Consider the following 25,341-nt stretch of genomic DNA (forward strand, 5'->3'; position numbering starts at 1 on the left):
GCATTACGCCCTTCGACAATGGCTTCTTGTCCTACGTTATCCTCGTTATGAGACGCGGTTCAAGACTTTTGGCTGCTAACTTCTGCCCAAGCGTACTATGATCAGGAAGTTGCAAATCACTGAAGAAATGTATGTACCAAGCAGATGACATTTAGTGCGTAAATTCAGATAACCTCACAGTCATGATCTCCTTTACATGTATCGTCGGCGTTAGGGTATCTGTGCCGTGTTCTCTGTTGAACATCCCCTCTGTCGTTCTGGCAGGCCTGTAGCCCCTCCATCATTCGACATTGAACCTTCCGATTCAGTATGGCCTGGCTCCATATATCTCAAGCTCCGACGAAGTGCAACTCGCGCGACATGATCTAAAACCTCATGTTGCCCTCAGCAGCTGGAGTCTTGGGAAATTCTCCTGGCACATGCAAGTCACTAATCGTCTGTACGCTCTTTGCACTATGCGGCATAGCAGGTCGAACACGTCCAGCGGCATCCTCATCAGTCCCAAATCGACTCTCGCTGATCGGCTCAGTCATGGCCTTGGTCGGGTTAGGTTCAATACCGCTTGCGAGCAAAGTCTGACTTGGTGCAGGCGCATCAGTGCCGACGCCGATACTAGTCGGCATTGTCGATGCGGCATGACCAGAGAAAGTTGTGATTTTGGCCGATGTGCCCTGGGTTGAATTCGTCGTACCCCGTGGAGTCGTGGGCGCAGGCGCTTCAGTGCCAAAGCCAATACTGGTCGGGGCTGTCGATGCAGAGTAACCAGAGAAAGTCGTGGTATTGGCTGTTGTGTCCTGGGTTGAATCCGTCATGCCTCGTGGACGTGTCGGCGCATCGATCGGGGCTGCGGTGGCCAGCATGATTGGTGCTGAAGATTGGCCAGGAGCTGGAATAGCATTCTGCTGATCTTCAACATACTCTGGCTGCGTTCGTTGTTGGTGCTGGTGATAGGCATGTGCACCAGCTGCACCGAGCCCTGCACCACCTGCACCGGCAGCAATGGGTGCCATCCATTCGCCGTATGTGCTTGCTGTCTCAATCGGGACAGCGCCTTCTGAAGTGGGTTCCACACGTCTGTGATCACCAGCAGTGTAGTCGGAAATACCAGCATTGTTGTAATTGGCACTTCCGGCAGATCCCGCCAGTTCATTTCCCGACTGCTGATGCGCATAATGCGAGGGCTGCGCGTGCTGGTGTGAAATTGGTTGTTGCGTCGCATGGTATGAGGGCTGTGCTTGCTGGTGTGGCATTGGTTGCTGCAGCTCAGTATGTGGCTGACTGCTCGCTCCTGCTACGAAGGGTAGTCCACTTCCCGGTAAGGCGCCTGCTGCGGCGATGGCGTCTCGATCTGTTTCGTCGAAAGAGTCTCCACTAGAAGGCGAAAGAGGAGCCTGTAAGCCTCGCTGCACGTTCAAATCGGAAGGAAATCGCCCACCTGGAGTCGGTCGTTGAGGTCGCCAGCCTGGTTCTGACCGGTTGTCGTCGATCGTGCCGTAGCCTGGCTCGTCCATGCCACTGGCTCCGTCGCCAGCGATAGGTTGGTTCCGTATGCTCTGTTCACCGGAGAACGGTGCAACGTCTGCTTCGTCGTCTTCCAGGCCGCTGCCTGTACTGCCGATACTGGGCGCTTTGAGGCTACCAGAAGAAAGCGTGCGGGCGTGACTGCGGCGGACGAACTCATTTCGTGCTTCACCGCGTCTCTCGGTGAGCTCTTTGATGTCACCGTACCATGCTAGCATTGTGTCGTGAGTTTCGGCACGGAAAATCCAGCTGTGTCCACGGTGCATGCTTCCGGTCTGTCGGCCCTTAAGTATGAACTTGTGGGAGGTGGATCCTGGTTCCGAATGTGTCCCTAGCTTTTGTTCCGGCAAGTACAGAGACATGACTGGTGTTTGAGAGGCAATGCGATCGGCAGACTTGAACTCGTGCAAGTGAGTTGGTGACAGGACGTACCTAGAAGTGTGTTAGTCCAACATTTGAGAACAAAGGAAACATCGAAACATACCAGCCAGGCGTGTAGTTCTTGAGATACTTGCTCTTTCGTTCCAACATACCGCTCCGTACATCGATCGCAGCAGGGTGATCCTTGCCAGCATACGTGATCTGCTCGTACTGTCGCACAGGGACTCGAGAATCTACCATGTGATCATTGTGCGTGACAAATTCGTCCCATTCATGGTCTTTAGGCATTGCGATGGGTCCCTCGCGCAGCTTCTCAGCAGCTTCGTAGGAATGATCGGCTTCCCGTTTCATAATACCAGCCAAAACATTGTAAGCTTTTTGAATCTCGCCAACCACGATAGACTCGAGTTCTCGTCCGGAAGCCTCGAGATTCAGGTATGCCTAACTCTGGTTAGTAAGACTACTTCCTTGAAGCTACACCGACTCACCCTGTGCAAGTAGTTCTCCTCCTCAATCTGTCGCTCAAGCTGACGGTCGACGCCCATCTTGACCAAGAACGGGTCACCCTTTCCTGCAGTAGAAGCAGCATCGTGGTCTACATGGCCAAGCGAATCCTGCAAGGCTCGAACAGCTTTTCTGGTCGCATCCTGTTCCTTGCCGACGGAATTCTTGAAGTCGCCTGACAAGCTCTTGATCTCCTTGATCTTCTGCTGTAAGTCGCTTCGTAGACCAGTGAGCTGCATAATGACTTCGTTCTCTAATTCCTTCGACTTGTTGGACTCGTTGAGCGCTAGTTTGTGGAAGTCTCGCAAAACGTGTGCCGCATCTGCCAATCCACCACTACTCATGAAGTTCGATGGAGTCGAAATATTGTTGATCACGTTCGAGGCAGAATGCATAGTCTTTGATCTTGTGTCGTAGGACTTCTGTAAATCTCTGAAATAGCCGATCAGGTCCTTCAGTACCTTCCTCCATGCTGCGGGCTGTCAGTTCGATCATGGCTACCGGGGGTATTACTCTTGCTTACCTTGGAAACGGTCGGCCAGAAGATCGGTGGGCGTGCCAGTAATAGGCACAGGGCAGTAGAATGCACTGTTGTGTTCTTCGCTGGGCTCGTATTTCTCTTTTTCGCCCAGTCGCATAGACCGCACAGACCCGGCGTAGCTGCTTCTCTTGCTTCCTGACCTCTTCATGCTGCCCATCCTTTTCATCGAAGCCTTCTTCTTCAGGGTGCCGCCCCGCGAGGGCACAGCAGTTGCCGATTGCGACATCTGCGAGTTGGACCGATGCAACCCAGAGGCGGCATCATTCTTGGGATGCTCGTCGTAGCCGGCTGACTGCGACAGGAGAGACGTATCCTGCGGTGCGCCGGAATAGTGGTCAGTTGCGGCGATACCGGTCGCATCTCCTCCAGCATATGAAAGTGGGCGAGAGCCTCCAGAGACCATCCTTTGTGAGTTGCTTCGGCTCAGTGTGCCCTGTGCTGGCGCACCGGAAGCGGGAGTGACGGGACGTGACATTCTAGCTTTTAATGATGCCGACCGAGCTTGATGCTACAAAGGAGTGATGTGCTCGGCAAATATCTCTAAAAGTTAGGCATGTTGCGCTGGGGTCTCGAGAAAAGTTGAATTGTGGAAGACGAGTCAACAGAACTGTCTGATAGAGAGGAGACAGCTAGCAGAACCAAGGTTGGGCTGTTGTACTCGTACAACATTGATATGGCGAAGCGGCAGTGCGAAACGAACTCTAACACGAGATTGCTGCTGTGATCATGACATCAGACTTCCACTAATTTGCGACAGTCTCTCCCAAGCTCGAGCACGGGCTACGGGCGGTGCGGGTATCGTGGAGAGCTTGTCTATGTCGCCCGTTCAACCACGGACGCAAACGCTCAGCTGCTCGCTAGGCTCTGCTAGGCCAATAGTGGACTATTCATTTTGGGATCGCGGGGGTCGCTGTCACCTATAACTGCGACTCCAAGGCTCGTCCAAGATATGTGGTGTAGCACGGCAGACGGCACCAACAGCATCTTGTGTACGACTGCTTCTCCACATGGGACGGCATCAACGAGATGGGTGGATGTCACCACTGCAAATCACCACGATATGTGATCGGCCACATCCCGGAAAGTCATCGTGAGCGCTTCAAGCACTAATTTCTACCGTACAGGCGCTCATCTTGACTTTCCGGGGTGTGTCGGCCTGCACAAGATTCCCGTGACCTCAGAAGACACCACACCACTTGGCCGTGACGAAGCGCCGAACATTCGAAGACCCCGTGGCTTGGCTTCAGCGGAAAAGCAAAATTAGCCGATCGAAGTAGTTAGCAACCATGATATCTATGTCACATTCACGATTGGTGCAAAGGCAACTCCCATTGTCACAGCAGGCGCTGTCGGCGGCAAGGGCAATCGCAGACAGACTCAACCTGCTAAATCTGAGCATGCCGTGAGTTCAGAATTGTGCCATTCTTCCGAGCTCTACGCTTTGGGAAGCTCGGCCGCAAGGAAAACCTCCCGGCGCAGCCGAAGTGGCATAGGTAGTACCCTCATGGGTTCAATAAAATGTCCGCAACACCTTTGATGCGATGGTATGTACATGAGTTTGGATCAAGCGCATTCATACCTCGTTACTCCGGTCGATGCTCGCCTGTCTTGCCCATCTGTACATAGCCTCTGTAGCAGTGGTGCATGTCTTCGAGCTGTCAACCGCACCTCGGTAAGACGTCGCGAAAGCAAGATCATCTTTCATGAGCTGCTGATGTAGACATGGGTGGTCTCCGGCCCAATTCTATCTCATGGGCTCTGATGGTGTCTGTGTATTATAATATGGCTCTGTCACGTCTATGCCATGGTTCTGTTTGATTCGTTCTCTCCGTCGCTCCTCGTACCCAGGGCCATAAATACCTAGGTTATGTCAGTCCCAACACCCAGACATTTTCCAACAGACTCACCTCTCCCTTCTCCCAGCTCATTGATAGTTTCGTTCGCTGGTCTGCTGAAGCGCTTTCGATGTTCCTCCTTAGTAGGCCACCTTCCTTCTTCTGGGTGAAGGCCTGGTGTTCCGAACATAGCCGTGCCGGTATATGCTGCAACTCCCACAACTACACCCAGCGCCAGACCGTTGCCTAGGACTGCCGGGAATGTTCTACCTGTTTGATCGTCAGACAAGAATCGACACTGCTATCAGCCAGCGTACGTTTGAGACCACCGACTGCTCCTGCTGCGAATCCGCCAAGGAATTGGTTCGTTGGGTCGTTCGAAGCTCGAAGATTGGCAGATGCGGTGCTCACAAAGGCATATGTACCACCCATGGCAGCTGCTCTATATTAGCTTATGCTCTGGCCATGCTGCCCCTCAATGCGTCAACATACCGAACAGTGCCGTCGAACTGCCAAAACCAGACTTTGTGAAAACGCCAAATGCTCCAATGTTCTGTTTCGCGACAGAAGTTTGCACCGCAGCGAAGAACAGTCCAGCAGTTCCCACCGCTATGGCACTCTTGACCCCAGCCCCTATCGCATCTTGTGGGTGATATTGCTCGTCGACGTCGGCAGGCTCAGGGAACTGTACACCTTTTATATCGCTCACGTTGCTCGTGTCGGCCATCGTGTCTCCTTGGATCGGTCGTTGGTGTGCCCAAGTCTACACCATCCGGCTTAGGACGCGCAAAGGTCGTGCAGATCTCCTCGTCAATGAGACTTTGCTTCGTAGCCAGCAGACAGGGGCGGTAACAGCTGCTCTTCTTCCGAGGTATACGAGATGAGGTGCCCGAATGGAGAACTAAGGTGCAGTCTGATGCTCAGCTCCGGTTCGCACTACGGAGAGGCATTCTGCAAGGCTTAGCTGCGTAAGAAGTAGCTGAAGTCAACCGCAGTATATCGTCATTCACGCAGCGGTCTCAAACACCAAATAATCATGGGGCCTGAGCGGAGGAAGCTGCGGACGTGGATTACGAAGAGGACAGCATTGATTGATCATTGTAGGCGCCTGCCAATGTGCTTCTTCTACTTGAACTGTCATATTTACTACTACTACTACTGAGAACATGCTTGTACCGTCAAAACCTCAAACCAAGATTCAGTGTGCAATCGTTGTTCTGTCTCCAGCTTGTAAAGCCCGCGCATCAGCATCACAAAGAACTTCTTTGCTCAGAACCGATATCCTGCCCTACCATTGCCTTGTAGAACCTGGGTCTCCCAACACGCTCTTGTGTCTTGACTGTTTGCACAAAAACGCTGCGTTTCATAGTACAGTATCTGCGATGTAGTAGCAAGCAGACCTGAGTGCTTCCAAAAGTGTTCTTGTATGCCGCCTTGACCAACTCCAACATTGGCTCCAATACTAGTCCTTCCAAACGTCCTACTCCTTGCATGGCTGGTCCAGAAGTCAACATTCGCAGTTTCGATGCTCCTCTGAGCGGGCCAGGTAGAAACATCCCTCTTGCCCCGATAGCAAGTCCTGACTGATGCTGTTTAGGACGAAGCGCGCCTACACTGCTTGAGGATCTCATTCTCTTCGACCCGCTACAGACCGTGCAGCCTGGCTACCATCTACTTGAGGATGGCGCCAGAAGCTTCGCCCAAGCCCAATCTGTTGGTCAGCTCCTGCCACCCGGTAGTTGCTTTCACGACTTCTGCTTGAAGAAAAGGCAATCCTCTCCACCTGCAATTGACGAAAGACAAACACCAGAATCAGTCTGGCATGTTTCTGCTATCTGCCAAAAATGCCGGGTACATCTTCGACTAGAGGTCGACTACAGGGTCGTATGGCGCGATAGACCGTGTCCGACATATGAGAACCCTTTGCACCATCTGGTGAGATCGACCTGGCGCCAGGATGCAGCGTACAGGGACTTGTCAAGAGAAGGCCGACACAATTTAGATGAGCTTCACGTGTATGAATGCTCCTCGGTGGACTGCTCGGCTATTGTGACTGTCCATCTGACTCCTCCAGTCTTCGCTCCAGAGGCCCTACACATGTTGCTCGACAAGCAGTTGTTGGCCAAGAGGACAGATGCAGCCTTCGAACAGAAAAAGGGCCATACAGAAGGCATGAAACGCCCTCTGCCGATAGATGTCCTTGTTGACCTCAGAGCATATCTTCAAAATGCCTGGAAGAGGGAAGAGAGGGCACAAATAAGTATCGACAACAAACGCTTCGCCGTTCGTTTCGGACCGGAAGGCAAGGCTTGTAGCGATGTACTTGAGATGTTAGGATTCGAGCTGAAGGTGAGTGTAAGCTCCGCGATTAACGCCCTTACTGATTTTGAAAGCCTGGAGAGTCGTGGAGTGTTCCTCAACCTAATATTCATGAGTCCTTACCACTGCGGCAGCCTCATAACATTTTTCTAGACAACGTCGAAATTGAGCTTGATGCCTTGATTGCAAACAGACCTCAGGAGGAGCGGCAAGCAGCTCAGGACACGACAAAGCTTGAATCTGCATTGATTGAATTAACACGCGTCTTAAGCTGCCAGAATTGTTTGTATCTTGACCGCTTTTGTGCTACCATTCACTTACCTGTTTCACTAGATGACCGGGATCCATCTTCTAGAACAACGAAGAAATCGCTCTTACAAAGATCACGGTATGCCTGCAACCTAATTAGAAAACCACTCTGCTGACTTTCTCATAGCGCCTTCACAATACTTGGTATACCTGAAGATGCGAGCGACGATCTGATAGTCTGGGCCTACCAACGCCAGATGGCTCTCGAAAACGATGCTATGCAAACAGCGAAGCTGATGACAGCTCTCGAAGATGTTCAGAAACAGCGACAGAGTGAAAAGCTGAGCGAGCAAGTTGCAATTGAGTGGTCGCAAGGTCGATATGGCGAGCAGGCTATTTCCGATGCTTTCAGGTCCTTTGGCATTTCCCCAGACGCCGACCTCAGCGACGAAGTCATCCTTGGCAATTTTGAGGCAAGATTATCAGATGCGCCGGCGCAAGAGCAACAGATGCGCGAGAGCCTCGCTAGGATTGGGGATTATCGAAAAAGTCAGAAGCTCGTTGACTACGCCCGCAACCAAATATCGACCTACGAAGATGCGCTTAGCTATCTTGGAGCAGGCCTCCTGACGGATGACAGTTTCTTGTACTCGCTGTACACCAGCAAAATCGACGAAAACGCTGCGTATCAAGATATGGCCCAGAAGGCAATGAAACTAATCGCCGACCATCGTGACAGTGAGCAGCTAAAGGCTTTTGTAGCTGCTGGCTTTCAAGGCGACATCGCGGAAAGCAAGATGGATCTTGGGGATGCCTACAAAATGTTCAATGTCGAAGACCGAACAATGGACGATGAGACGCTCTTCATGGTCTACGAAATGGCGCTGGGCGACGATGCCGCAGGTCAGCCAAAATATCGCAAAGCCATCGAAACCATCGCCGAAGAAAAGAACAGCGTTTTCTTGAAAGACAAATTACAAATGCCTGGAGGAGGCCAACAGCAGCCTCAAACCACAAAGTCCCTCACTGAGCCAATAGGACTAGACAATATTGGAAACACCTGTTATTTGAACAGTCTTCTACAATTACTGTTCACGATTGGAGCGCTTCGCGAAATCGTCCTCGACTTCGAGCAGTACAAACAGCAGCTTGGGCAGGAGCATATGAAGAACAAACGTGTTGGGCAGCGGCTTATCTCGGAGCGGGAGGTAAAATCGGCGCAGAATTGTAAGTGGTACAAATACGCGTGGAAAACATATACTAACGATCCATAGTCGTGGCGCAGCTTGCCGAACTTTTTCACCAGATGATTGTGTCTCCCGATCGTGCCATCCGACCAGCACAGGAACTGGCACGGCTCACACTTGAGACCGAAGGTATAAAGCAAGCACGGCGGAATTCAACACTTCAAAGTCAGCGGCGACCTACGCTTGGCACTATTGACAGCAGACCCATAATCGGGCCTCTACCACAGCCAACGATTGACCAGGACACTGTGCAGCCTTTGCAGTCGCCGGAGCTGAGGGAACCACCGAATCTTGAATCGGATAAACACCTTGGCGGGCAACCGATCGCTCGTCGTGAGCTCGAGCCTATTGCCCCAGCAGATGACGAACAACACGAGAATACCTCTAGCGAAACGGCCCTAGTTCTGCAGGATGAGCCCGGAGTCGAGGACACAGCCACTGGCAATGTTACGCAATCCCAACATGGATCTGTTTTGAGTTCAGAGAACCACAAGGAGCTATCACAACAGAAGCCTGCAACATTAGTGTCCAACGAACCTGTCAAAGAAGCTGCAAGCGAAGAAGCAACAGAAGCACAGGAAATTTCACGATCTCGAACACCGTCTCCAGATCCACTAAAGCAAGAACAAAGCATAGAAGCGAAGGAGGAGGATGTACCGACAGTATACAAACCTCCTGAAGGTAAGCCTCCACCAGTACCACCACGACCATTAGCGACTGCCACTTTAGAGTCATACGCTCGACAGCAAGACGTGACAGAGGTGCTCGCACATGCTATATTCCAGCTATCTTGCGCGACACGACCGACCGGCTTCGACAGAAGTGGCGAGCAGCAGGACGAATTCCACGACATTTTCTATGGTGAGGAGCAAAAACACGTATTGCACGGCACAGCATCTCCGCAAGCACCAGTACAGTTCCTCATCGAGACCCTGCCGATAAACAATGAACCAAAAGATCTTTATGCAGCTCTCGACAACTACTTCGACCTGGAAGAGGTTGGCACGAGCGAAGTCTACGTCACAATTACAAAGCTACCACCTATACTGTGCGTAGGCTTCGGTCGAGCCATTCAGGACGCTAGCCGAAACATGCTGAAGATAAACCATCACGTCGATCTACCAGAGACGATCTTCATGGACCGATATATCGACGCCCCCGAAAACAGCGCCTTAGTAAATCGAAGAAAGCAAACATGGTCATACAAAAAAGAACTCCGCAAGCTCCAAGCAAGAATCGACCAACTCGAACCGAAAGGCAAATCCCCCGTCAACGAAGTCCTCAACACCGCCCTAGCCGCCCTCCAACATCTGTCCGACCTCGGCGCAACCGAGAACCTCGACGGCCTAACAACAGAAGCCGACACAATAACCAAAATGTCCGACCTCTCCCACGCCGTCTCAGAAGAGCGCAAAGATCTCCACAACCGTATCCGACTCCTCAACCAACAGATCAACGACTCCTTCACCGACGCAGCCTTCCGCAAACACGAGTATAAACTCCACGCCGCCTTCTTCCACAGAGGAACAGTCGGCAGCGGCCACTACTGGATTTATATCTTCGACCACGTCAACGAGATCTGGCGGAAATATAACGACGACCACGTCACGCATGTGACTGACCTAAGGGAGATCTTCGGTAATCCTCAGGATGACAGAAATAATCCGAATGCCGGGTATAACCCGGCAAATCCGTATTTTATGTTGTATGTGCGGAGCGACTGTATCTCGCCTGAGGCTGGTATTGTTGAGACGGTCAAGCGGGATCCGGTTGTTCCTCCGACACCTGTTATCCAGTCCAATGAAAATAACACCACGAATGCACAGACTTTCACCGGTGACTCTGAAGAAATGAGTCTCAGACCTCTCGGCACAGACACACCGCACAACGAAGCCAGCGCTGACTCCTCACACCATGAGTTCTCGGGTCAACAGTCACAGATGAGTTACTTGCCGCCGGATGGGCCGCCGCCTGGCCAGAAAAGCGTGGATCAAAGCTGGCAGGATGAGGATGAGGATGTGAGGTTGGCGATTGAGAGGAGTTTGAGGGCTGAGGGGGCGAAGAAGGTGGGGGAGTGGGATGATAGTGAGAATATGGAGGTTCATCCTAATCAGTGGTAGGGGTGATTGTGTGCACGATGTGGTTTGGTGGGTCGAACCAGAGGAGGGGAAATGGGGAGAGAAGGCGAGGGATGGAGGGAGGGGATGAGGAGTGACAGTGGCTGTTCAGCGTGTGTTTGGGGTGTGCTTGTGGCTCATGTGTTTTGAGTGGGCGTGCCAGCAAGCGAGTAAGCAATGTTTATACTTGTTGTTATACTTGGCTCAGTGTGATCCTCCTTGTGAATTCGCCATGTGTTACTTACTCTATTGTTGATTAGACATGAATTGTGGAGGGTCAAGATAAGGGTTGTTGCGTTTGAGAATCACAGAGTCCTGTATAGAATTACGTGCCAGAGCCTAGGGGTCGAATTTATATTCATTTGACCGTCGCAAGCACGTTCATCGGAAATGCAGTGTGGAAGATCAGAAACGCATTGCGGGATAGGTGCAAATCATGAAGTGTATTGACTGATGGATGGTAGGGCTTGAGTACCGACTACGAGACCAATGCTCGCTCAAATTGAATTATCCATTGTGGCTTTTGGCTATACAGCAGCATGTTGCCAGGTAGCAAAGAGAGATGTTCCGAGCCAGGTAAGAACATGAATGCAATTAGTGTAATCAGTGCTTCTCCCTTAGCGTTCAGAGCTACTACAAGAGTGGCTTGATTGCCAAAGGGATTTCGACTGGCACATGGATTTCGATTGCCGAATGAATCACCTTGAGTACAGGCTGTCTATAGGATGCGGGCACTTTACATGCTGCAGCCTTAGTGTCAGTCTCCCTGTAACGATGCAGCCTGTGGTAAAGGGATGTTCGCTCCTCTTGGCTCTATCTGTATATTGTGGCTCGTTCAGAGCTCCTGTCAAGATGACGAGGTATGCATGCCCAATAGCCATAGCTGGGTATCTCTGCAAGTCACGATCGGCTCGAGGCAACTTGGGGTATAGTGATAGTGTTTCATCTGCACTTTGTCGATTGCAAAGTATGTATCCTCATTTCTTGTTGGCTTTCTTGGGTCGTGGTCGCGGCTTTTTGTTGCCATTCTTTTGACGCGTATCCGTTGGATTGACGTTGGTGGCGAAGGTAGGCTTGGGGGGTAGATTCGCGTTGGCTGCTGAGGCTGCGCCATTGGTGCTCGTGTTGGAGCTTTTTCTCGTTGGAAGCTGTATGGAAAGACCTGGGGCAGGCCGCGGTAGGTGTTGTAGTGCTCTCGAGGGTATATTCGATCGTGATGGGGGTGGAGAGCGCCTGGGATGTGAGTAATTGCCTGGTCGGTAAGAGTTGTATGAGTCTGGAGATGGTGAGCGATCGAGCGCATATCGGCCTAGTGTTGGGGGGGATCGAGACCGCCGTCTACCGAAGGAATCGGTGGCATAGAAGTCGTTACGCGGTGGGCGATATGAGTCTGACCCTGAAGGTGCTGCATATCGATCGTAGCGGGTATTGTCTCCAGGTCTGTAGTGATAGGGGTCTTGCGGTGGCGGGACAGGCGGAGCGTTGCGTCTGTCAATTCGTGTACGTGGTGGATGACTAAGAAAGTTCTCGAGATCATCGCTGTCGCTGTTTCTCAGATCGTGCCGTCTCGAGTCAGCTTGATGCTGGTTTGCTCTGCCACGTATCTTTAAGCCTTCAGGTCTCATACCCCGATTTTGTGCTTCCCTCTCAAGTTGCTCCATGCCGGATTGAGTACTCAAGTTGACAATATGATCAGGATCAAGAGATTTCAGCGACCATCGTGGTGCTTTAGAAGACACGGACCTTGAACAATCACCTACCAAGTGCGACTTGCTTGCACAAGCGGAGCAGGTTACCCATAAGCGCAGAGGCTCAGTGCTCGACGCAGCTGCGCGAGGATAATGCCTCAAGGGACAAATATTCTCAGAATGACCAGCCAGAGAACACAAGTCACAGGGGATGGTTGTGTTTCTCATACCATTACACGACTCGTGTCCTGGCTGTCTGCAGGTATCGCATCTCTTGACACGAGGGCAGAGTGCAGAATCATGCGCACCAAAAGAGCCGCAATGCATACAGGTCTTTTGGGGGCACTTCTCATCGATATGGCCTTCGGCTTGACAATGCAGACATCGCGCAGGTCGACTCAGGTCAATTTGGTCCCTCTGCAGCTGCCAGAAGGCATATTTGATCTGATCCTCAAGCTGATCAGGATTGAGATCCTTCAGATAGACCTGCGCTTTTGAAAGGGTAGATTCAGCTGCAAACCGAGTTTCTACATCATCTGCTGTGGGCCTCTCGGTCAACCAATCGACCTGCATGCTATCGCCGCCAGTTGTAGGTTGTACATCTTCTCTTTCTTGGCCTTCTTCGAGATCACTACTCTCGTTGATCTGGCCTTCCTCCTCCTCGGTCTCATCATCGTCAGAGATGACGATTGGAACACTATCATTGCCTTGCACGTTCAAGGTGATGCCACCATCTTCGTCTTCAGTGTCCAGATCGTACACAACCGGTGCAGGAGAATTAGGATCATCACCGCTATCAGAAGGCGTTCCTGGATGTGAGGCACTGCGCTGTATGCGCCTCGCATCGAGGAAGCCAGATCTAAGACGGTTGTTCCCAAAATTCTGGACGGGCATGCTGCTCTGTTGGCCTTGAGCAAAATCTGTGTTGTGCAGCGAAGAGAAAGGTACAAAGTCACGAAGGTTCTCAGTACCTACCGTGTTGCCTGGTTTGCGATTGTCCTTAAGGCTGGCTTTGCGGCGTTTGCGGGCAGGCTCTTGCGAATTTCGAGTCTCAGCGTTTGAGGCAGGCGCGAGCGACCTCTTCCTGCCTCTCTTGCCAACGGCTGCGGTGCGCGACTCGCCTGGAGTGTCGATAGCTGAGCCTTTTCTTTTACTCCTGTTCTTCGAACGTCCCATTACTAGTCGAAGGTCATGGACGACCTTGGACTACTTGTGCGATGGCAGAAAGAGTATCATATAAGCATGGTACAGTACGAGACCTCGAGGTGCACATCTGCATGCGCAGAAAAAAGGCCAGCGCTAGTCATGCTAAAGTGAAGTCATCCGAACTTAGTTGGGTTAGCTCCCCTAAATAGTGACCTGCGGGACTCTGGACTGCCGCTGGTAGCCTTCCGACCTCCACCTGGAAAGTGCTAAGTTACGTATGCCTGGTAAAGTCCCTTTATGACCTTGTTTGGGAACAACTTGAACACATCTCAGTACGGCCTAACTTACATCCTGTCATATAGTCGTGCATAAGATATCTTCCTGCTGCATCTGCATCGACAATCACACGAACACATCGCAACCTCGCGTCTGGTCTGTTTCTGAGGAGCAACCTACTCCGTACGTCTTGGTGGTTGACAGCACGTGTGTTGCAATCGCGGATCACCCGCTTCGTTGTGTTTCACATCCGACCCGCCGCGGCATACAGGACTGGCAGGTGACATTACTTGTATTGTGCAGGCAGAACATACGGTGCTGACTCCCAACGCAGCTACTTGACACCTCGCATACCAGAGTACTTGTCTTCTCTTCATCCACGATACGCCACGCCGACTTCATGACCTCCCATACCACTCTCCACCGAACGATATCGTTTACAGCCGATGCCAAACTTGCTCCTCCGCCCAGCAGCGACTCTAGAATGAGCTCAGGAAAGACTGGCAGAAGGCGGAGATCTAGCAGTATAATATACCAGGAGCCCCCGGAAACTGTCGAGCAAATTAGTGATCAGGCTGTGAATCCGAATCTCAACTCGCAATGGGTCAACGCAAAAGGTACGCAACGAAGGCTGTCAAGATGAAGGCAAGAGTGGGCTGACTGTGACCAGGCGCATGGACCATTCATCCTGTTATAATACTTGGCCTCAAGATAGTCTACGACATCATACCTGGCATGACCCAGGAGATCTCATGGACCCTGGTCAACATCACATACATGACCGGCTCCTATCTGATGTTCCATTGGGTGAGGGGAGTGCCATTTGAATTCAACGCCGGCGCATACGACCACCTAAATATGTGGGAACAGATTGATAATGGCGACCAATACACCCCAGCGAAGAAGTTTCTTCTGACGGTACCGATTGTCCTTTTTCTCCTCAGCACCCACTACACCCATTACGATTTGACATATTTCATCATCAACTTTCTGGCGCTGATGGCTGTTGTTCTACCGAAATTGCCATTCGTGAGTACAATGTTCGTATGAGCATATTGCACGCAATGTTAACAGTCTCCAGGCTCATAGGATGCGCTTCGCTCCCTTTTCAGGCGCTCTTCCAGACGAGTAAAAAGCCTTGTATAATCAATCATATATTGGAACAACCGTGAATTCTTTTTGTCCAGGTGCTGCTGTTCTGCGGCATGGATCCTCTTTCCTGGCGGTTTTCGCCAAGCCTACAAGTTTCAACATTTACTCATCCAGTTCTTCACGGAGCCGCGACCGTGTGCCTACTAACTATAGCAGCACTTGGCGCAGTGCCAGAAACAGGCGGTTTCTGTTCGTGAGCAGTGAAGGTGGTCATAGCGTTGTGGCCTGTGCGTTGTAAGCAACTATTCTCGACTGTCTTCCTTTGTGTATCTGAACCTCCTCCCACACCGGAAGCAATACCACAATTCTGCGCGCAGCACGAGCTCGGAAAGTGAACTGCAAACATGCATACTATCACTCCATATTCGCCATATTCGAGGATCATGTTAATTCAGCCGGCTGTATCCACTGCCCTGTATCTCCCTCTCATTCACAGCTACTGCCGGCAAGCCGTCTTTCATTCCAACAAGAGATTCTCACCCGAGTTCGCCTTGAGTTCTCCGAATACTGCTAGCTTCTACATACGCAACAGCCTGGTGTGGACTTGCGGTATTTTTCTGAAAGGAGGCTCAGAGCTATTTCTTGTTTCCAACCCCTAGACCAGTGCGCCCTTTCACCATACTCAATCGCGGGCGCGATCTTCTCACGAGCGATGTCTCAACCAAATGCCCAACAGGCACAGCCAAGACGCCGGTCGATACTCGAGGAGCCAGCGAGACGAGAAGCGATGCCACAAAACAGTCAGTGCCCCGATGAGGAAGATGAACGGGGATGTGGACGCCATGGCGCTAATATTGGTCATGCAGTACCGTTCGGACAGATGCTGAGCTATGGTCCAAATGGCTCGCCGACCATAACCATTACAAAAACATTGTTCTCTGCCGCTGAGGTGACCAGCACAAGGACCACTGGTTCGAGTTCGAGCGCTTCATCAGGTACGCCAGCACTTTCCACCGATCCCACCGTATCTGCCTTTATTGGAGTCACACAAGCTAACAATGTCGACACAGGTAGCACAACCATAGCTACTACGACCGGTACGTCCACCATATTCAATTCTCGAACAATAACGGGCACGCGTTCCACGAGCTCCTCGACCTCATCGAACACGTCTGACTTTCTTTCTTCCACAGATTCATCCAAGGGCACACAAACAAAGTCAGCGGCTGCTGTATCTAGCACAGCAGCCAGCAATGACCCGCCGGCACAACAGCCCGGAGTGGTAGCAGGGTCCGTCATCGGATCAATGGCAGCATTCAGCATGATCGGAATTCTTATCTGGTACTTTTGCGTGAAGAAGCAAGGCAAGCAGAAGCTGAAGATGAAGCTGAACCTGCGGCGGCGGAAATCATCGGACGTCAAGACGCCCCAACTTGAAGGTCAATCGCTAGAGGGGACTCGAACAATTATGCTGCAGCAAGCTGAGCTCAACAAATCCAGAGAGAACGACCTCAATTCGTTCCTTGCAGCACCCACGAATGCCAATCAGGACCAGCAGCACAACCAATACCAAGAACAGTATGATAATGCTCGCTCAATTGATGCCCCGATGGAGTCAGCAAAGACGCGACCTTCCTGGATAGGACTGGCAATGTCCAGCAGCACACCTCCAAACACGCCACCCATGCCGAGGTCGAATTCTCAGAAAAGCACAGCACCGTCTGTCGGCCATCCATCATCTCATCCTTCAACTCTTACACCAGGGATGGGATCTGGACGAACTTCAGTATCGTCATCGCTTATGCCAGCACCACTGAAGACAGCAATGAGACCAGCACCAATCATCACAAGCCCGCGTCTCGACCGGCCCGATAACGTGTCGCCTCTCAGTCCGCGAGGGATGTTCAATGCAATGAGCAACACAACGAAAGGAGCTTGGAGAAGAGCGAGTCAAGCACTCAGTCCGTCTTCATATCAGCGCCTGAAATCGGATGGTCTGGAAGAATCGGGGGCCCCGAGGTACTCTAGACAACCTACCATACCCAGGATCCCGGAACTGGAGATCGGGGCACAGACCGACAGCAAATACGATGGAGAGTGGATATGAGACTGAGTCGACCTACATATCTATAGAATTACTGTACAGAAGAGATCCGATGCATCACAATGTGTCAATAATATAGCGCTGTCCCTTGCAGTTGATCGCAAAAGTCCCAAGTCTACATGCATATCGCTTGGATCTGGTGTTTTGCGTGACTGCATCGTGTGGTCAGGAACATCCCGATGGGATACTGTCTGGGGGTCTAGACCTGCCTCGTACAGCATCGTAGAGCCGCATGCGTCTGGTTGTCTGACACGCCAAGCCATGCGCGAACTGAGTTGAGCTCAGGAACTGGAATCATGAATTTTGACGTTGAGTGAACTCTGACCCCTGAAACGGTGCCCTCAAGATCCCCACACCACCCAACATCACGGAGTGGTACTCCGTACGGCTGCCATGCGAAGGAAGCCACAGTTGACGCTATTCATTCCTCCTACCACACGTGAATGTCGCCAGCGACGACGCATACGAGACGCCAGAGATAGTCCCACCGAACCGTGTGTTGAATAACGGTGGACTAGATCGAGACCCGAAAACGCTGCGGCACGCAACCTGACAGGAACTACTCCGTACCTTAGAACTGTCCCCAGGACTTCGTTATTGATCACCCTTGTAGATTCAGGTACGGAGACAGCAAGGGTGAAAGCGAACTCGGTAAGCACGAAAGCATCGCGACAGCCGAGGGTGCAGTGGAGCAGCATATAGAGACCCTGGACTATGACTACCTCTCTCGAGTCTCGAATGAAGCTGCAGTACATGAGACAAGTAGTATTCAGCTGTCAAACGGGGAGGCAAGACCGATGCAAGTAGGGATACCTTAACGGAGAGGAATAGGTGAAGCAGAATAATGCAGTCGCGCTTGAAATGCGACGTCTTTGTGACCGTACCCTGCAGGATTTACAGATTTATTCGATACTTGTCTTGGAATGCTTTACGGAGTAGAATCACAAATACCTATTGTGATGTACTCCAGCAGATGCAAGAGTCAGCTATTGCAAACCCGGTGAGATTCATGAACTGTAGCTGATTTGCTTGCAGGCATAACACTGCCGATACATCGCATTTGTTGCTGCTACGGATTATGCACTAAGAAGACCAAAACCAATATCCGAATTTCCTCCTTCTGTGGCGTTCTCGGTGACGTGCAATTATCGGTGCCCTTTAAGCCACTGCAGGCTTCCAGGTCGACGACTACCGACGATTGTTCGTCGCAACAAATCGTGTTTTGCTCACTGTGTACAAAGCCTTTCAAAATCAGAACTTCGTGCAACGGATGATCACTTCTATATCGACCTTTGGCGCGTACGGGAGGGAGAGCTTTCCTACGGACACTTGCATGCATCTTTTAACGGTTCATGGTATCGATCCGCCGTAGATCACGATGATCACGGAGGCACCACGATGCAAGAATAAGTTTTGGTCCGTTGTCTCGGCACAGGTGCAAAGGTAACAATCCATGCTTACTATTGGTCGATGTCTACAGATTCGATCGTGTGGATTGACACAATTGTGCAGAACCGAAGGCCTTACTGATCCATTTTGGCGAACGGGGCTCAACCACAAGAAGCTTGCGCCGGACGTCCAGACCAGTCCGAAGCCCTGCTGTGGAGAAGAGTAGCGGAAAGCGGCTTCACGCTTTAATTAGCCGAGACGGAAGCCCTGCTCAAATCGCTTAGGATCCAGGTTTTTGTCCACTATCTGGCGAACATGTCAAATGTAGTGGGTCAACATTAGATGCAAAGCATCTGCGCTTTGCGCTGCCAGCCATGCAGCCCCTGCTTTTCTTTCTTTCCTGGCCGTCGGACATCAGACACAGCTGTCAACCACGATTGCGGCGGAGCTGCCATACATGAGTCGAGTTTCTGTCGGAGGGACAAGCCATCGTACAGACAAGGTGTTCGTGATACGTTCATAAACGGTTTCTCTCCCTCTGGTTTTCGTGTACTACTTTTACCTTTTGCGCTTGTACTCACCGGAACCCTAAGTGTAGCGCTTGCAAAGTCACAACTGATCATCAGTATTCGACTGCTCTGCCACCTGGTAAGTTTTTGCAAATCATTCCCAGCAGCAGCGTGTAGTCTTGCAACACGTCGGTTTGACCACGAGGGAAAAGAATCCAGCCTCGGAAGCTTTGAATATACTTTTGGCTCTCTAATCCGGTGGATTCTTCTAGTCCTCAATAGGGAACGAGCTTGGACACACTTTCTGACTTCAAATCCAGGTACGGAGTCTACCTGATAGGTGGATCGACGAGCGCCGCGGTCGACTACTTGTACTTGATCACCCATCTGACCGCATTTCAACTTGCTCTTCTGTTTCGGCGCACGAGTCTTCTGCCGCTACCTTCGTTTAACATCAACACTCATTCGTTGGTCTAAGCCTTCGTCTATCTCGCTGCTACCTTTCCCCCTTGAGTCAGAATTACATCAAGATGGTTCTCTCGCTGAGTTACCGCCGTCCGGCTCATGTCTCTCGAGACTCGATCAATACCGAGAAAAGCGGTGGCGCGGAATCACAAAGCTCGGGTTCTTCCTGCCCGTACGGTATTCCTGATGCACTTTCGTTTGATAGAATCATCAATGGCGGCACTTGCCCTGTGAGTCCTTCCGGTCTTGCTTCTGGCTTCCACTAACGCCGCCTGCAGCCGGTGACTACCCGCGAATTCATGGACTTTCTGATCTACATCGAACACGATGCCGAAAACTTGCAATTTTACCTCTGGTACCGTGATTATGTCAAGAGGTGGTCCGAGTTGCCGGAACGAGAGCAAGGCCTTGCTCCAATCTGGACTCCAGAACAGGCTCAGCAAGCAAGAAATGAGGCCTTGACAGAGAAATCCAAGAAGGTTAACAATGCAGACGCAGCCCAGGCCTTCAGAGGTACGGATTTTGATTCAAAGCCAAAGAGGAACCAAGACACACCGAACCCTTTCAGCACGCCACCTCGAACGCCAAGCAACGAGGTCGGCCGCGATAGCATGGCAACGGCACCATCAACTGTCGGTTGGAGCGATGATGGTTCGACACTGGGCAGCAGCGTAGCACATCATCAGAAGACTAGCGCCAATGCCTTTGTGGAAGTCGGTGCTCACCAACCGTTTACCATCCAGCCCTATCGTGAGGAGATCTCTCGGATCATCTCAATTTATTTTGCCGAGGGCAGTGTCAGATACTTGAACCTGTCAGGCAAGGAAAGGACTGCACTCCTCAAGGCTCTCTCGATCACCACACATCCCTCAGCTTTCAAGGATGTCGTTGCTACCATTGAATATACGCTTCGACATCAGCTGCACCCCAATTTCATTAGATGGACGATCTGCAACGGCAACGCACCTAGACAAACATTTGCTCGCGGCCTCGGTATCGGCGGCATCGTTGCCGGCCTCGTCTATGGCATTATTATCACATTGAGCGATGCCGGCCGTGGCTGGCGCGCTCTTGCATTCCTTGCGTTCTTCATTGGTATCTCGACCCTATTTGCTGCGTGGAAGGGTATGTGCGTTGTCTTGCACGGCATGCACCACAGACACCTCAGACCGTGGGAGCTGTTCGGAAGCGACGACACGAGCTCCTCGGGATATGACCTGAAGAAAGACTCTTTCGACACCCTGGGTTCCGCCAATAGCTTCGAGGACGAACCATGGGTTGCGAAGTACGACAAGAGGAACGTCATTCGAAAAATCTTTGATCGTGAGGTCTGGATTCAAGAGCCGGCGCTTCGATCTATTCAGGACACCATCTTCATTCAGGCTCTGATCACTGCTTTCGTGATTGGAGGTGTTTTGACAGGTAAGCATATTCTACTACGTAGCGATACGCATCAGCTAACATTGTTCAGCAATCTTTTTGGCGGTGCCAGCGGGCAACAAATTCTGATCGACACAGTGATCACTTTTCCATATTTGTCATATAATGAAAAGATACCCATGATGAGCGGACTTATTGAGGAGTGGCACTTTACTTTGTATATCTGGTTAAGCTTGTTGGAGTCTGGCAATTGTCTCGAGATCGAGCTTTCTCTAAGTAAGGGGGGTGCAGCAAGAGTGTGGGATTCGCCTTTGAATTCAGCCATGAAGCAAGCACTGTCGCGTTGATAGCTCCGGTATCGAGTGTATCTGTAAGAAAAGTTTGCCTGTTTAAAGATGCTGTTCCTATAACATGTACCAAACGTAGATGATGTCTAGGGTGTCTAGTATTGTTGTACGGATCTGTATGGAAGACACTCTATCGTAGTATCGCAGTGACTTGGTCACCACCAGTGCACCGATTGTGATTGCCACTTTGTACGTCACGTGAGCGACGCGTCTTCTGCGGGACGCGTTCAAATGCTCACGACAAGTCCATGTTAAACATTGATCGAGTGCGCGCACCATCATTGCTCAGCCAGAGCTGAAATCCCGCACCATGGCTCGTCTCAACAGCAGACGGAGTCGCGCGGCGGATTCTGACGACGAAGGTGTCTCGAGAGAATCAACGCCGCTCTCTACTGCACCACAAGATCGCAAGCGTATGCGACCCAGCACTGAGCCAGAGGATGGCACTCCTGAAGCTCATGACCGTGTGAGATCCAAGAAAAGCACCAATGTACCTCATCGAGGCGAGGAGGATGGCGACGACTCTGCGATACAAACCCGGCGAAAGCACCAGCCTGGGGCAATTGTTCGAGTTAAGTTGACCAATTTCGTCACCTACACTTCTGCCGAGTTCTACCCTGGGCCGAACCTGAATATGGTCATTGGACCAAACGGTACAGGCAAGAGCACTTTGGTCTGCGCCATATGCTTAGGCTTAGGCTGGGGCCCGCAGTTACTGGGTCGCGCCAAAGACGCCTCAGAGTTCGTGAAACATGGCAGCAAGGAGGCAACAATCGAAATCGAGCTGCAGAGATATGAGCGAGGCCCGAATAAGACCAAGGACAACCCGGTCATCACACGCAAGATCAGAAAAGATGACAACAAAACCACATTCTTCGTGAATGGGAAGAACGCTACGAATAAAATGGTCCTGGAAATGGTCAAGCAGAACTTCAACATACAAGTCGACAACCTGTGTCAGTTCCTGCCGCAAGATAGAGTGGTCGAGTTTGCCCAGCAAAATACTGTGCAGATGCTAGAGACAACTCTGGAAGCAGCTGCAGATCCTGAAGTAAGACAGTATCACCACCAACTGAAAGCCATACGAGAGCAACAGATAGAGGTGCTTCATGACAACAAGGGCGACCGAGAGACCCTCGAGAATTTGGAGAAGAGACAAGAAGCTCAGCAGGCCACGGTCGATCGTGTGAAAGAGCGTCAGAAAACACAGAAAATGATCGATCAGCTTGAGAAATGCAGACCAATAGGAGAGTACATGGAAGCTAAGAACAAGGTATCTGTGTTGAGAAAGCAGAAGGAAGACCTGGAAAGAGAAACGAGACAACTGAAGCAAGAAAGCGAGCCGGCACTGCGCAAGGTCAACGACAAGCAAAAGTACGCCAAAGCAGCCAAGGACAACCTGAAGGTCCACAAGAATCAGGTCAAACGCGCAGACGACGAATGCAAGCGCATCGATCGAGAAATCAATTCTTACGAGGAACAGATGAAAGAATGCGTTACAAATCACGACGCAGAAAGAAGGCGCGCGGCTAATGACAAGGCAGAGCTCGGAAAACATCGACAAGAATTACAGCGCTTGACAGTTCGCAAGGAACAAGCGCCAGAGCCTTTCGATAGTCGAGCAATGAACGAGCAGGCTGCCACGCACACCAGTCGTGCCCGAGAACTACAGGAGAAGGGGGCCCAGCTTCAGAACGAGGTTCGCGAGCTAGCTACTCAAGGCAGAGAGAAGAAGGAACAGAAAGCTACACTGAACCAAATGATCGAAAACCTTAACACACAAGCAGGTCAACAAGAGGAAAGATTGAAGGGCGTCTCCATAGACACTTACAAAGCATGGCAATGGATCAAGGACAACCAGCGCGAATTCAAGAAAGAAGTTTTTGGACCTCCAGCCGTTACTTGCACGGTCAAAGATCCCAGAATGGCTACGAGAGTCGAAGCCGTCCTTCAAATCAGCGACTTCAAGATCATTACTGTACAGTGCAGGGAGGATTTTACGAAACTTCAAGACGAGTTGACCAAGAAGCAAAAACTTCACGACATAAGCATTCGTACCTGCACAATTGATAATCTCTCATCTTTCAAGACGCCATTAAACGACGACCAGCTACATGAGCTCGGGCTCGAGCACTGGGCTATCGACTGCCTTGAAGGTCCTCCGGTCGTTCTAGCGGGGCTTTGTCAAGAGAGGTACCTCCATCAGACAGCCATTTCGAGTAGCACAGTCTCGAATGCACAGCACGAAGCTATTGCGAGATCACCCCTGAGGAGCTATGTTGCTGATAGTCAGTTTGTAAAGTTCACAAGGCGGGCTGAGTATGGTGCTGCTGGTGTCGGTTCCTCTTTCAAAGACATGAAAGACGCCAAATTCTGGACAAATCAACCAATTGATACTGGTAGGAAGCGCGAATGGCACGACCAGATCAAGGAAATTGATCGAGACGTATTCGAGCTAAGGCAAAACATCGAGAAAATTAGAGTCGAGGTCGAGGAGATCAAGGAACAGAGACTGAAGGAAGAAAGCCTGGCTGATGAGATCAGAAAGGACAAAGACGCCAAGCAAAAGGCTCTGATGGAGTGGAGAGGGCTTGATACAAAGATTGAGAATGTTCAGAGGCAGATTGCTTACCGTCAGACCAACATCGACACATTTCGAGACCGCTGCCAGGAGATATTCAAGAAGAAGGACGACGCCATGTTGCAGAAAGCGGAAGCGGTGCTCAGGTATTGCGAGGCGGCTCACGCACTCAAAGAGCTCAGTGCCAAGCTTCTCGAAGCAGAGATCATGGCTATAGAGGCGGAGAGTGATAGCGAGACACTACAGGCTATCAATGCACACATCCGGGACACTCTGCAGCGCAAGGAGACTGAGCTCAGAAGTGCTGATGCAGGCCACAGAGAGGCCCGGGCTGCAGCAGCAGAATTTCTGAAACAAGTCGAGGTTCTCAAGGCGGAGGCAGAAGAACTCAAAGAAAATGGCGATGACTCGCTCTGGAAGTTATCGTTCGACGGCCTGGTGAAACTAAAGGATAAACCCATCGAGCAGGAGATTGACGAGCGCCTCGAGGACGCTCACGCCCATCTCGAGCTTCATGCGGGTGGTATTGATGGTGCAAATACAGTTCGCGAGTACGAGGAACGAGCCAAGAAGATCGAAAGATTGCACACAAAATTGGCAAATTTCAACAGACAACAAGGAGAGCTCCACGCCGCCATTAAGGAGATCCGTCAAGTCTTCGAGACGGAGCTGGATGACATTGTCAGCAAGATTGACGCTGCTTTTGCAGAGTCGTTCGAGCGGATTGGTTGTGCTGGTCAGGTGGCAGTTTACAAGGCGTCTTCGGATGATCCGGCAGATTGCACTGATGAGCTCGGTGGGACGGAGAATGGTCTCGACTTTGCGGATTGGGCAATTCATATCTCTGTCAAGTTCCGTGAGAATGAGCCCCTGTCGTTGCTTGACAGCCATCGACAATCTGGCGGTGAGCGTGCCGTGAGTACCATCTTCTACCTCATGGCATTGCAGAGCCTGAGCAAGAGCCCTTTCCGAGTCGTAGACGAGATCAACCAGGGTATGGATCCTAGAAACGAGCGCATGGTTCACGGTCGCATGGTTGACATCGCGTCTGACAATGAGAAGCTTGTCGAGGAGGGCAAGAGTTCTGGCAGTCAGTACTTCTTGATCACGCCGAAACTGCTGAGCGGTCTGAAATACGAGCGAGGTATGACGGTGTTGTGTATAGTTAGTGGTGAGAATATGCCGTCGGCTACGGATGTGAGGCGCAGAGGCGAGGATGGCAACGAAGTTGTGGTGGAGGGCAAGAAGATTGATTTTGCGGCATTTGCTAGACGGGCTAGGGAGCTTGGGATGGGTCAGGCTTCCGCTGCTGCTGGGAGGCGGGTTGATTCTGGGGTTGGGCTTAGGAGGGATGTGCCTGTGGGTGCTTGATTGTGTACAGTACGGTAGTAAAGCTGTCATGACGGAATGTTGGCCGGATGTAGAAATAGCTTGTACAGTAGGTAGTCACGAGTTATGAAGTTTTGGCCATGATAAAGAGTATGTTTTCGATATGTGTTGATCCGGGAAGCCGTCAAATTGATCCCCACAGATACCGGTAAGCAATACGAGCTCTACGCGGCCTACACGAGCTTAGCTTTCTTTTTATTTGCAACAGCACACCTCCCCAGCAAGGCTACGACGACGTTGTATAGCATGAACATAGATAGA

The 25,341-nt window shown here is 51.2% G+C and overlaps 8 protein-coding genes across 8 annotated transcripts; 5 read left to right on the top strand and 3 right to left on the bottom strand.

Annotated features, from left to right (window-relative positions):
• Positions 1-365: 365 nt before the first annotated feature.
• Positions 366-3,422, bottom strand: SLM2 (phosphatidylinositol 4,5-bisphosphate-binding protein; the record flags this gene model as incomplete). Its single annotated transcript, XM_064875418.1, has 4 exons — positions 366-1,953; positions 2,006-2,343; positions 2,391-2,878; positions 2,930-3,422. The coding sequence occupies 4 exons, from the start codon at positions 3,420-3,422 to the stop codon at positions 366-368; spliced, it is 2,907 nt and encodes a 968-aa protein (XP_064728683.1).
• Positions 3,423-4,691: 1,269 nt separating this feature from the next.
• Positions 4,692-5,509, bottom strand: PMZ80_007011 (uncharacterized protein; the record flags this gene model as incomplete). The annotated part of the gene is made up of 4 exons (XM_064875419.1): positions 4,692-4,807; positions 4,855-5,052; positions 5,100-5,219; positions 5,275-5,509. 4 exons carry the CDS (start codon positions 5,507-5,509, stop codon positions 4,692-4,694), a joined length of 669 nt encoding a protein of 222 aa, XP_064728684.1.
• A 764-nt stretch (positions 5,510-6,273) lies between these two features.
• Positions 6,274-10,717, top strand: UBP2 (ubiquitin-specific protease ubp2; the record flags this gene model as incomplete). Its single annotated transcript, XM_064875420.1, has 6 exons — positions 6,274-6,328; positions 6,380-7,131; positions 7,176-7,383; positions 7,435-7,489; positions 7,538-8,577; positions 8,625-10,717. The coding sequence occupies 6 exons, from the start codon at positions 6,274-6,276 to the stop codon at positions 10,715-10,717; spliced, it is 4,203 nt and encodes a 1,400-aa protein (XP_064728685.1).
• Positions 10,718-11,691: 974 nt separating this feature from the next.
• PMZ80_007013 (uncharacterized protein) lies at positions 11,692-13,578 on the bottom strand (the record flags this gene model as incomplete). The annotated part of the gene is made up of 1 exon (XM_064875421.1): positions 11,692-13,578. The coding sequence occupies one exon, from the start codon at positions 13,576-13,578 to the stop codon at positions 11,692-11,694; it is 1,887 nt and encodes a 628-aa protein (XP_064728686.1).
• Positions 13,579-14,224: 646 nt separating this feature from the next.
• On the top strand, positions 14,225-14,956 carry ORM1 (sphingolipid homeostasis protein orm1; the record flags this gene model as incomplete). Its single annotated transcript, XM_064875422.1, has 3 exons — positions 14,225-14,441; positions 14,495-14,853; positions 14,906-14,956. 3 exons carry the CDS (start codon positions 14,225-14,227, stop codon positions 14,954-14,956), a joined length of 627 nt encoding a protein of 208 aa, XP_064728687.1.
• Positions 14,957-15,628: 672 nt separating this feature from the next.
• Positions 15,629-17,023, top strand: PMZ80_007015 (uncharacterized protein; the record flags this gene model as incomplete). Its single annotated transcript, XM_064875423.1, has 1 exon — positions 15,629-17,023. One exon carries the CDS (start codon positions 15,629-15,631, stop codon positions 17,021-17,023), a length of 1,395 nt encoding a protein of 464 aa, XP_064728688.1.
• A 2,425-nt stretch (positions 17,024-19,448) lies between these two features.
• On the top strand, positions 19,449-20,892 carry PMZ80_007016 (uncharacterized protein; the record flags this gene model as incomplete). The annotated part of the gene is made up of 3 exons (XM_064875424.1): positions 19,449-19,613; positions 19,662-20,805; positions 20,855-20,892. 3 exons carry the CDS (start codon positions 19,449-19,451, stop codon positions 20,890-20,892), a joined length of 1,347 nt encoding a protein of 448 aa, XP_064728689.1.
• A 528-nt stretch (positions 20,893-21,420) lies between these two features.
• On the top strand, positions 21,421-25,062 carry SMC5 (Structural maintenance of chromosomes protein 5; the record flags this gene model as incomplete). The annotated part of the gene is made up of 1 exon (XM_064875425.1): positions 21,421-25,062. One exon carries the CDS (start codon positions 21,421-21,423, stop codon positions 25,060-25,062), a length of 3,642 nt encoding a protein of 1,213 aa, XP_064728690.1.
• Between the last annotated feature and the right edge of the window lie 279 nt (positions 25,063-25,341).

Source organism: Knufia obscura, assembly GCF_036327395.1.
Source record: "Knufia obscura strain CCFEE 5817 isolate CBS 148926 chromosome Unknown scaffold_8, whole genome shotgun sequence".
NCBI classification, from domain to species: Eukaryota; Fungi; Ascomycota; class Eurotiomycetes; order Chaetothyriales; family Trichomeriaceae; genus Knufia; species Knufia obscura.